Source organism: Mya arenaria, chromosome 3 (genome assembly GCF_026914265.1).
Source record: "Mya arenaria isolate MELC-2E11 chromosome 3, ASM2691426v1".
NCBI lineage: Eukaryota > Metazoa > Mollusca > Bivalvia > Myida > Myidae > Mya > Mya arenaria.
In genome coordinates, this window is record NC_069124.1 from 51,896,741 (window position 1) to 51,909,387 (window position 12,647).

The following is a 12,647-nucleotide window of genomic DNA, read 5'->3' on the forward strand; positions in this document are numbered from 1 at the left end:
TGTTGGTAATTGACGGGCCATAACCATCGCAATACTACGTACAGCTGCAAACGAAAGCCCAGCAGGTGCACAACTTCATCACCTCACCAACTTTACTCTCAGCTTCCAAGACTCAAGGTCAAATAGGTTTGGAGTTTTGAATAACATTACTTACCGACGGAACCACGGACGGACGCACGGACGGAAAAGGGCACCTCTTTATGCTCCCATAGGTTGGGCATAACACTAGATTCGGTAGACTAAGCACTGGACATCTCATTCATGTATAACTGACACTTCGAAAAGATTAATTTGTATTTCAATATAACTTGCTGAATATCTGCACCCATTTTAAGTTTATATTTTTTTTTGTTTTATTCTGTCTGCTGATCATGGCAGATATATTTCAACTATGTTGCCATCAACGTGATCCTCGTTCGTTCGCGGCGTTGAGCTTGTATGTCCGCTCTGTAACTTGGCCATTACTTATTCAACCATTACCAAACTTGGTCACACTGTTTAAAGCATAATATATGACTCACGATTGAGTCCGGTTTACATTCAGATTCATCTATTTTCACTTGTGATTATGGCCCTTATATTTGTCAATATTCCCTAAGTCAGCAACTAATATAAGGGTTTTGTATCCAACTAAATCAACCTGTTGATTGATTTAATATCTCGACTGTGTTCGATCAACATCTAAATCGTAATAACTCAGTAGTAGTGACACATGAATTGTCAAACTTTGACCAAATCCAATCGGCTGCTCTTTAAATGAAGGTTGTTTTTATTTACTTTGAAAACATTGGATACCAATGTTACGAAGCAGAATATTCCGAACAGATTCGATCAACAGCCATATCTCTGAATTGGTATTTTTATATCTTTAGCTTAAGCATTTTTTATCCAATATTTACCAAACTTTGTTACAATGTTCATTGGCGTACTTCATTATCAAGAATTGACACTTATCTTGAAACTGGCTTAGCAACGATTATATTACTTGATTCCAATTGGCGTTGACAATGTCGTATTCACCTTGACTTTGTAGTACCACATTTTGTATGCTTTGGATGTACGGATGGATCACTCTTTAAGAATTTATTCATGCATAATAAAGATGGAAAGTTGGTAATAAACGTACTATTTCCTATCTTGTTAAACAAGTATAACCTTTTAAAATAATAGCGCTTTGTAGAGTTAAAACTACAAATTTAAACTTCAAAATGTTTAATTTTGTTTATTAATTAGTTTCGTTTAATAAACAATTATGCTGTTCGAACGTGCGCGAGAAAATCCATACAGCATGCTAGCGTTTCTTGAAAATGTGCAAGCGTGCCGTCTTGCGTTAATACCGCTCTAAAACAATATGTGATTTATCATTATATGCTATATATATTAAATATTTATCCATCATGATATAAACATTGTGACGTCTTTTGCTGCTGATAAATTGTTGTTAAAGAATAGCTGATATTTTTAATGTTGTTCACCATCAGAGTGCTCTACTAAACACTGCAAGCAAAACCACTCCTTGCTCATACAATATTAACACAGTCTTTCTAGATCGATAATATACACATGGGAATTTAAATATATTGAACATGATGTTCCTATAACATATTAACTACAAGCAGTTAACACATGTACCAGTCTATAAGTAAACATTATCTTTCCGTCCTAAAACAAAACATACTTAAATTATGTATATCGAAAAGCATATCGTAATGCCCTATGCGTTCGAACGAATAATTTTATTTAAGTTTCATTTATCTTGAAATCGCTTTTCTCAACGGACCCGTCACATTTCACGGTTTCCACGCTGATGTCGGAATTTCCTAGTATCAACCGAATTCTGATCTGGTTAATGGAACCTATGCTCTCAGTAGGGCGTTTCGCTAAGAAATATCCAACACAGTCACAGCTTCTTTCATCAACAAATTTTGGATTCGGATCGGTAGAGCGAAAAAGGGCAACGGGAAACACAGTATCGTTGGGCGACATAGGAAAGTATAATTTTTCTGCCTGTGTTTCTCCGTACTTCACAGCTGCTCCAATTTCAATATGCTTGTCAAACAGATCATTGCAAAGTGCCTCTCCATCGATTTCGATTTTCTTTTCCTCTGGATGCTTAAATCTATTAAAATGTTTAACCATAGCAAACCCAAACGTAAAACGCGCCTTTCGCTCGGCTATGATTGATGGCTGATGTCCAAAAAGCACAGCTCCTTTCATAACACAAAGGCTTGCGTCTTGTGGTATTATAATTTCCCTGTCCCGACCAAATGCAGCTCGAATTGCATTTTGCAGAACAGGCGACTCAGAAAACCCTCCAACCATGATAATTGTTTTGATGTTTATATAAGACAGTGACTCTAGTAAGTCATGAACGTGCGCTACAATGTCACCTACTGCTTCGTCGAAGAACGAGTTAAACTGTTTCGCATCTATGCGCAGTTTATCTCCCATAAACCTCACCTTGGTTTTATCCCGCGCATCGACATCTTTTTTCCCATGATCGCGATTGGAAAACCTTCGAAGTTGCTCTTGCAAAGTGGTTGGAATTTTAATCGTTATAGTTGACGAAGAACTCGGACCAGCTACTCTTTTCTTGGTTTCAAAGTCGTCAAGAAGATCGAAGTAGTCGTCTTTGTTATCTTTTACAAATGATTCAAAAACCTGGTCGCCAACTAGTTCGGCAATAAAGCTCAAGAATTTCTTGTCGACAACCATACCGCCCCATTTCCCTCCTGTTGCAGCATAAAGTTCCTTGAGCCTACCGTTGGACAAAACTTCATGTACTGTAACATCTACCGTTCCTCCTGCAACCAAATCATGTTAAGACTTTTATTGACTTTTTAATTCATTTCAGTCTTCGTACTATATTGTTTTGTTTGTGATATATTTTTTCTAAGAGTTTTTTGTGTGTCATACGAAAAGTAAACATCAAAGCACAAAAATCATATTTAAAAAGATGAGTTCTTAGCGTCTTTCGTTTGCTTTTCAAAATATTATGTTTTCAAACGTTATGCCACCTGAGCGTAATGTTGTCAAGACACTTCAATAAAATAAAATAAGACCGAAATGTCAGCTTATAATTCATTCCATATCGGATGCTTATGATTATGACCTATGCTCATTCATAGTTTGAGGATAATAGGTACAGTCCTTAATCACTTTGAGATAATGAATGCTGTTTGCAGATAAACATGTATCCTCATGGCAGCAGGGAAATGGTACATATGACGTAAATTTGAATGGCATTTTCTTGCAATTAATTAGAAATTATGACCTCAAAATCGTTATGGATCAACTCCTAGTCACGCCCAACCTCCAAGTCAAGCTTTAGGAGCATAGGTCAATGCATTGTCAAGTAACTTTGGTCTACAGACCGACCGACCTACATGTGCAAGCAATATACACCCTCTTCTTTGAAAGGGGCTCGAGGCATGAAACATAATTCAAGATGAAGTTTGAAGTACAGTAACAAAGTTTGGTAAAACAAGAGAACAATTTTCCACCATTCAAGGCATTTTTCATGTGTACAAGAACACTTAAAGGTTTGAAGTTTATAGTGAATACTCCAATAAGATAAAATACGTTTTTAGAAAACACAATCCCAAAATATGTATGTGGTATAAATATACTCATCCAATACATACACCTGTGAAATGCACAAATGACATGCTCTCTTTGTATTTCTTAACAGACACCAGTACTAGGTTGTAACCAAGACGCATAAGCGAGAGTGGATTATATCAGTTAATAGTAGTTTTCGCAAAAAAAAACGAGCAATTTATTACCGCCACAGTCCAGGATCATATACTGTGATTCAACAGGAAGTTTGGAAACACCATTCTCCGTTTCTGGGTCTTTTGCAATAGGTAATTGTCGGCAATATAAAGACGCTGCTTCTGGTTCGAGTGCAATTTCGATGTGATTCTTAGGAAGTCCTGCCTGAAATGCCCCATACATTTCCATTGTTTTAGACTTAGCATACATTATTTACACAACTGAATATCAATATTGATATTTAAACTATTTCTGCACCGTTATTTTAGCGGCTAAGATCTTACCGCAAACTATTTTGTTTTTGAATGTTGGATTTTTTGCCTTTTATTTGATTATGTTGTGTCTACTTTGTACAACTTGCATTGAGGCGTTTTATCATTACTGTCAACTGAAAATAGCAATAAAAAATTAAGACATTGTATGTTTTTTGCTAATTGGATTGAAATTTTTCTTAATTTATATCAATATGTGTACAACAAACCTTCTCAGCTGCTAATCGCATGAACTTTTTTGCAGACTCATTCCATATCGCCGGTACTGTTACAACCCAGGTGACGTCTGAGATATTAAGTTTCGCTACAGAACCTGTCAGAATTTCCATCATATGATTCTTCAGGTACTCTATACACCTACTGAACACCGTAAGTGCATCGATACTGTGCCCGTTTTGTGCCTTTATATTGAAGTCACCTTTGATTTCCTTAAGATAGAAAGAAAAAAACATTGGCACACTTTATTACGCGAGAGCTTGTTTTTATGATCTAAGTTGAAACCGAATACCTCTAGGAATCCCAAAATTCCTACCTTGGCGACTCATAGCCCGTAAGGAAACAAAACAGAAGACTGGATAGCAGTCCTACCTTCTGTTGATGAAGTGTCATCTTGAAGTTCCAGAAAAAGTAATACTTGTCTTCTTTCTTATCAAGACAAATTTCTTTGTATTGAAGTTTAGCTTCATGTCCGAACGAATTCAAGCTTCTATCTGCATTGAGCAAAAGACATGTTGGCGTTTTACATTTCATTTGCCCCTGATCAACGTTTCTCCACTCATTCGCGTTTATCTGTAAGGGAAAGACAACTGATAAATGGATATAAGGTATTTGTAAAATGGAACAATGCGAGTAAAAACAGCAAGCCACAGGCAATTTTTTTAATATATAACATAACATAAAATTTGAAGACAATCTTACGTTATACGGCAAAACAATAGAGGAAAACGCGATACTATACAGTTACTTTTCAAAGCACGAACATTGTATCGAAAATGGAAACAGTTTAAAGCCGATACATGTTACTTTATTATAGTAGCACATGCCATTCATACCATCACGGCGATTTCAGCAATGTTGCACAGCTTAATTTGCAACCAAGACAACGCATACATGTAGGTGTGAAGGCCGATTTCTTAAATCCTTAATTGGCAAAGGACTTTAAATTTACCGAAAATAATTGAAATATTTGATGTCACTTGTCTAATAGTCAGTTATTGTAAAATTACGGGTACTTTTTATAGTACTGGATGATATGACACTAAATGACATATGGTGCGTGTATAGTGTCCTGTCATCACATTCACACCTCTGGCAGTATGGGCCTATGTTGTAAAAGCAAGACCTACGACCTTTATACACAACAACAGAGATATAGGCAAAATGTTTTTTTATTCTATTTAATCAACATTTTTTTCCGAATATTCGAATACCGATTTTGACATTCGAATACCAAACGTTTGATCGAATATTTGAATATTCGAATATTCGTTTGCATCCCTAGACACTTTTACACTTACATAAATTTGTCTTTCAACTATTGTCTTTAGCAACTTGCAAAATATCTTCAGTAAATACAGCATGCATATGGATTATAATATGTTCACATCTATATAGGACTTATGTCTGAAAATGCTTTTTGAAAATTGAACAGTAAGTTGGCCTATTCAAATAGAATTTATGACGTATCGATTTAACATCATGCGAACACTGCGCTACTGTTTGTTTCAATAATCGTGATAAGATAATGAAATGCATTTATCTCATACACAAACAAAGCTAAACAAATAAAGGTACAGTACTAACCTTTAAAGGGTCTTTTTTAAACTCGTGTTTGAACGAAAATGCATATCCAGTGTAAGTAGTTCCAAAGTCTATGGCTGCAGTTACTATTGTATTTTTTGCCTTGGTTCTGAAATTCATAAAAGACGGTTGAACGATTTAATAACTTTAAACTTCATTTGAGTATTCTTTGTTGTCATGCGACGCTGCGTTTTTCACATAGTGATTCTGAATACCACCCACGGGTCAGAGTGGAACTCGTATCCCGATAGCAAGTGAACTTCGTTTCGTATACTATCCTAAACTAGGGTGTGGATACACCTCTCGTCCACGCATTTCTCTCATCCCGTTCACAAGGAAAAGAAATATTCAGAGATTGTGTTACAACTGCTTTGCATTTTTGGACCGACGTGCGTAGTTATTTACTACACATTGGTCATGAACGGACGTTCACTCTATCTTGATTACTAGCAGAAACAATAAAATTATGTCATGGAGCAAGAATGATTTGACATCATTCGAATCGAGGAAATATCCTTAAAACCAAATTAAGTTGTTCTTTTGAACATTCCCGGAAGAAAAACCGCAAATCGTTTTTGCTAACGAACTGATGGACGCCATTTTCACAGTATTTTTCCAATGCTCATGATGACCTGTTTATCCTGTAGTCAAAGTAAATTTTCTCTTCTGTTCAGGGGCCGTATTCAATAAGCATCTTAGTAACAATTTTCAACTAAGTGAAAAAATGCCATTTTTCTAATTTGAATTTTAAGAAAACGAACAATATTTGTACACCAAAAATATGAAAATAAGCAAGAAAATGGTCTAAACAATATATGCATATGAATAAATCTGATGAAAAGTAGCGGGTACTTAAAATAATCGTGGTCAAAAGTTACGAAATTCTCACAAAGTTGAAAATATTCACTAAGATGCTTATTGAAAACGGCCCCTGGTATTAAATTTACATTCGAAGTTATTAACTTTATTCCCTTTTTTATATTAAAAATGATTGAAGTCTGACACCTGTTAAAGTTTTGTAGATATGGCTTTTGGTAGAATCCGTGATATTTATCTGTTTTATCATTATACAATTAAAATGATGAACATTTACTGTTTTATTATTTTTTTGTTCATTTAATATATCTAAAACCGCTTACTCTGGAAAATAGCTCTCAATGTATTACAAAAACAGAACTATCTCAATATTTTAGCTAGATAAATTCCAAGAGGTTCTTCCAACCCAGAAAGAATTGTTCATTATTATATGAATTGATTAATAGTGTAAGAAATGGAATGCAAATGATGCGTCACGGACACTACAACTGTTAATGATGTTTAAACACGATACAAATTTTTATTGATACTTATTGTGTAAACATTATCTAATTTTTGTTCTTACAACAACTCAAAAATGCTTTTAATATTAAATTGATCTTAAAATGTTAATAGATATATAAAATAGACATTTTATAACAAACCTATGCCGCTTCTTGATAGTTTTTTTTTATTATTTTTAACATATAAATGTTCATTTTGACTTGTCGATGGTTATTGTTAGATGAATATGAAAATGCTTCAATTTTTTCAAGCTCAACAACATAACGTTGAATATTCCCTATTTTGAGGTACTATCCAAGCAGATGGAAACGTAGTCATAATTGATATAAGAAGAATTATGCCATTTTATAATTTAGAACATCACCTGGGCCTTTAACATATCATGTTAGTATACATGATTCATATAACATTGGCAGGTCTAATCAAAAGAAATATTACCTGTTACTCGCCAATCGAAATTCAGCCTTCGGTTTAACTTTGGATTGTACCAGTCTTTTGCTGAAAGAACAAATATGACCGATGTATAGTGCCATTGGTTTCATGGTTAAAATATGTCAAAGAACTGTCCCTTAGTCTGCCAAAGTCTATTATTTTGGCAGTAAGTCGGATATTCAAATGCCGACTTCATTTTCGCAACGCATACAAGATGATAACAAGGGAATAGTATTCCATATTAGTGAACAAACAACAATCGACAAGTAGAATGTCAAATTTTATAAGCACAATAATGTTACTTTACCTGATTTAACATTCATGATAAATTATTGCAAACAAGAAGAGAAAATAATTACCCCTGAATAACATAATAACACTAACGAATACATGTCTTACCTAGAAGGCCATGAAAATGCGTCTCTCTCGTCGTCTCTCTGAAGAGAAACTCGAATCTCCGAACGTCCCCATCCTTCTTCTTCTTCATCTGTGACATGGTATGTTGGTCGCCTATAATTAAGTTATCAAGAATAACATTACAGCTTGCGCGGGCTGTTTTGAATGATAATGTATTTTTTCGTAAGGGGGCTGATGCTTCTCAATATATGGCGTACAAACATATTTTGTTAGGCAACAGCATAGCGTTGAAAATACTCTCTTTTGAGGTACTATTCAAACCGATGAAAACGCATAAGTGATATTAGAAAGCAATACACCATTAGTTTAGCTAAAACATCACCTGGTCCTATGAATTAACATGTAAGTATAAATGATTCATATACAATTTGCGGGTTTAATTAAAAGGAGTATAAACTGTAACACGCAAATTAAAATGCAGGCATCTGTGCTTCGTTTGTTTCCACATAAGAATGAACCAGTTTATTCTTTAAAGGTCATATATGACTGATGTATGGTGTCCTTGATTTCATTGTACATGGTAGATCTGTTTGTGGGCCCGCTGTGATACTTTGTACTGAGCATGTTTCTGTAGCTTTTTGCATAAATATTCATGGTTAGAATGAGACCAAGAAATATCTTTAAAACTCGTTTGTTCCTGTTGTTTTTCTTGGTTCTGTTGACTTTGTTCAGTTGATAGTGCTTTATTTAAATTATTGTTGTGACATTCATGATAAACGTGTTCAAACAAGAAGAAATATATTATTACCCATGAGAAAACATGGATACACTAACGGATACATGTCTTACCCGGAAGACCATGATAACGCACTTCTCTTGGTATCCTTCTTAGAAAGATTTCGAGACTTCGAATGTCCTTCTGCTTTTTCTTGATCTAATGGTTGGTTAGTTGATCGCCTAGAATTAAGTTATCAAGAATAACATAACAATTTGCGCACGTTTTTTTGTTATTCTGTTCTGTAACATTAATGATATAGTGTACTATATGTTTTCAAAAACGAAAGGCACATTAATTGCCCCAGAGAAAACATGAAAATACTAACGAATACATATGTCTTACCAGGAAGGCCAAGAGAACGCGTCTCTCTCGTCATCTCTCTTAGGAGAAATTCGAAACGCCGAACGTCCTCCTCCTTCTTCTCCATCTGTGGGTTTGTTAATTGGTCGCCTAGAATTACGTTATCAAGAATAACACAACTATTTACTAATCTTTTTTAAACGATTATATATTGTTTGTTCAGGGCATTGGTGCTTCTTCATAGATTCTACTAACATGTTTTGTAATAGACAAATAGAGAGTTTGTCACGACCTTGTAGGCTCGTTTTGTTAAGCCGAATTATTTTCCATAAAGTATGCTTGTGTCAAATTATGCAAGCTGGATGTATTTATACTAAATATTAATGTAGCTTTTTTTTCTTTCCTGTTCCGGTATTAATTTTACTCACGAAATTGTGTACCATAATCTCTTTGTTATAATCGAAGGTGGTCTAGTCTGAGACTTATTTAGCTTTTTCAGATATGGCCATTTAAAGAGTCCCGAACTTCTCTTTTCTATCATTATAAAATTGAAACAATGAACATTTTAATTTCAGTGTTTTGTGTATCATTTCGAGCATTTTAAACCACTGACTCTGGAAAATAGCACCCAATGTATTGCATTATATGATATATTTTGTTTTGAGAAAAACTTAAATATTCATATTTCTGACATTGTAACATCCATTGATATGATATCTTATTGAACAATGTACCTATAAGGACCTTTTGTTATCTACTTCATCCAGACCTCGAATATCAAAGCATACTATTATGAAAGTAAGTGCAACTAATGCAAGAAACTGTTGGGTGTTTTACGGACACTACAGCGTCACGACCACTACATCAAGATTTTGCTCCATTTTTGTGCCGTTATACGAAACGGAAATATTTCAATATTTTAGCGATATGATTATTCAAAGAGGTTTTTCAAACCTAAAAAGAGTTGTTTATTACTAAGATGTTGACATTGTAAAATATGGAATTCAAATGACTCGTCAAGGACCTCGACTGTTTGTCATGTTTAAACAAGATGGGCAATTCATCAATGTACTTATTGTGTAAGCATTATAAATGCTCGTCTATTTAACAACATCCGAAATGTTACGTTAAGGGCGATCTTTAACTAAAATATGATTTTTTTGTATTAAAATATACCTAAGGAGCTTATATATTAACAGATATAGAAAATCAATAACGGATCACGAACCTATACCTCTACTTTCTTTCTCACAGTTTAATTTTTCAATTGATAATAACAACTTCAGTTTAATTTAAAATCTTAATTTACTTTCAACGTATAAATGTTCATTTTGACTTTTCTATCGTTATCAATAGCTATATATTTTTTGTTTAAAAATATCTCCTTTTTAGGCGCAACAGCATGACGTTGAAAATACTCTCTATTCAGGACTGTCCAATCCGATAAAAACGCATAAGTGATATAAGAAAGCAATAAGTGTACACCATTAGTTTAGCTAGAACATCAACTGGTCGTATAAAAAAGTATGTAAGTATAAATGATTCATAAATCATTGGCTGGTTAAATCAAAAGAAGTATTAACTATAACTTGCGAATATTACTGCAGGCATCGGTGAATCGTTTGTTTTTACATCAGAATGTACCAGTGTTTAGCTAAAAGGTCGAATATGACTGATGTATGGTGTCATTGATTTCATGGTTAGAATGAGACCAAGAACTTTCTTTAAATCTGCTCCAGGAAGTCTATTATTTTGGCAGTAAGTCGGATATTCAATCAGAAGAACTTATCTTAACTACGCAAACAAGTTCATAAAAAGGAATGGTATTCAATATTGCTGAAAGCAAAACAATCGTCAAGTAGAATATCAAACGATATAAGTATAAAGCCATAATGATGTTGCGATCACAATAAGAGGTCTAAGAATAAACTATTCGCTTGTTGTTGCTGTTGTCCTTATTCTTTTTTTAAGTTATGTCTTGTGACATTCAAAATATATTCTCAAACAATAAGAGATAATAATTGCCCCTGGGAAACATAATAACACTAACGCAAACATGTCTTACCAGGAAGGCCTTGACAACGCACCCCTACTGGCATCCTTATTAAGAAGACGTCGAGCATCCGAAGGTCTTTCTGCTGCTTTTTGATGTGATAGTTGGTAAGTTGATCGTCTAGAATTAAGTTACCAAAATAACTTAATAATATGCGCACGTTATTTTGTAATTCTGTTGTGTTACAATCATGATTAATTATATATGTTTTTAAAAAAGAAGGGACAATAATTACCCCTGAAAAAACATGAACACGTTAACGAACACATGTCTTACCTGGAAAGCCTTGAAGATGCACCTCTCTCCTCGTCATCTCTTTTGGGAGAATTTCGAAAAACCGAACGTCCTTCTACTTCGTCTCCATCCGCGAGTTGGTAAGATGGTTCCCTGAATTAAGTTATCAAGAATAACATTATAGCTTGCGCTCGCTGTTTTCAACGATAGTGTATTATTTGTTAAGAGCGGCGGTACTCCTCAATATATTGCGTACTAAGATGTTTTGTAATATACCACTAAAGAATTTGTAACATGATTATAGGCATGTCTTGTAATGTCCGAATTATGTTCCGTTCCCTTACACTGGTTATACGCGCTGAATGTATTTATTAGGCTCGCTCCACAGAGAAAGCCTTTTTAAGTGATTGATTTATGAGATCGTACTGGAGACGGAAATTATTGATTTTAGCTCTTCGATTGTAACTGTATGCACAGAAAAGTGTTGTTGAAAATTAAAAAAATTAGAGAATGATACTATTTTGACTTATATTAGAGTGATTTCGATTTATCTTTTGTAAAAATATTTTTCATTTACCTTATTGGCAAAAGGTGTAAAGAAAAAATGTAATGTGTCGATTTCGAGGCGTATTAACAAAGGCCCGGAGGTCAATAACTCCTTTCAATTTTTTGAGCATGCGCAATGTATGGTTGGGTATAAAACACTGGCCGGACCGGACCAAATCCGGACCAACGAAAATTTTCGAACAGTTACGGAAATCGTTCGGAATTTTCCTAATTTTGTATTGGTATAAAAAGACTGGCCGGACCGGACCAAGTTAAAATACGCATTGCTATGATTATTAGATATTGAATCTATTATAAAATATATTTTATTATGTCTGTCTGTGCGTCAGTCTGTTAGTATGTCTGTATGTGCGTCTGAACGTGCATCTGTGCGACTGTAAATTATCATTATTATTATTTTTATTATTATTGTAACCTTACATAATAAAATATATTAATTAATAAATAAAATATATATGAAACATAGCAATGCGTATTTTAATTTGGTCCGGAAATTAGGTAAATTTCCGAACGATTTCCGTAACAGTTCGGAGATTTTAGTTGGTCCGGATTTTACATTTCACAAAGACGGGTACGTAATTAATGCTTTCGTTTACGGATTGGTGTTATTGCGTTGTTTCGTCAATTTGTTGTAAACTGACGGCATGTGAGTACTGAACGTTCACCAGGTCTGACAAGTGGCTTTCCTCCTGGCTCTCCATTTTATTCCCTCTACAATTGCAGCTGCTGATCTTCGGCTAATGTCGTTCGCACCGACAAC

The 12,647-nt window shown here is 34.4% G+C and overlaps 1 protein-coding gene across 1 annotated transcript in view; it reads right to left on the reverse strand.

Moving 5' to 3' along the window:
- Nucleotides 1-1,206: 1,206 nt before the first annotated feature.
- Nucleotides 1,207-12,647, reverse strand: part of LOC128228120 (heat shock 70 kDa protein 12A-like) — a 14,408-nt gene continuing 2,967 nt past the window's right edge. Inside the window, exons 3-13 of the mRNA XM_052939240.1 lie at nucleotides 11,363-11,473; nucleotides 11,099-11,206; nucleotides 9,076-9,183; nucleotides 8,805-8,912; nucleotides 7,998-8,108; nucleotides 7,605-7,664; nucleotides 5,850-5,955; nucleotides 4,635-4,835; nucleotides 4,256-4,474; nucleotides 3,786-3,939; nucleotides 1,207-2,804 (exon numbers count right to left, since the gene is read on the reverse strand). Coding sequence (XP_052795200.1) covers nucleotides 1,741-2,804; nucleotides 3,786-3,939; nucleotides 4,256-4,474; nucleotides 4,635-4,835; nucleotides 5,850-5,955; nucleotides 7,605-7,664; nucleotides 7,998-8,108; nucleotides 8,805-8,912; nucleotides 9,076-9,183; nucleotides 11,099-11,206; nucleotides 11,363-11,473 — 2,350 coding nt within the window. The 3' untranslated portion in view covers nucleotides 1,207-1,740. The remainder of the gene's footprint in view (nucleotides 2,805-3,785; nucleotides 3,940-4,255; nucleotides 4,475-4,634; nucleotides 4,836-5,849; nucleotides 5,956-7,604; nucleotides 7,665-7,997; nucleotides 8,109-8,804; nucleotides 8,913-9,075; nucleotides 9,184-11,098; nucleotides 11,207-11,362; nucleotides 11,474-12,647) is intronic.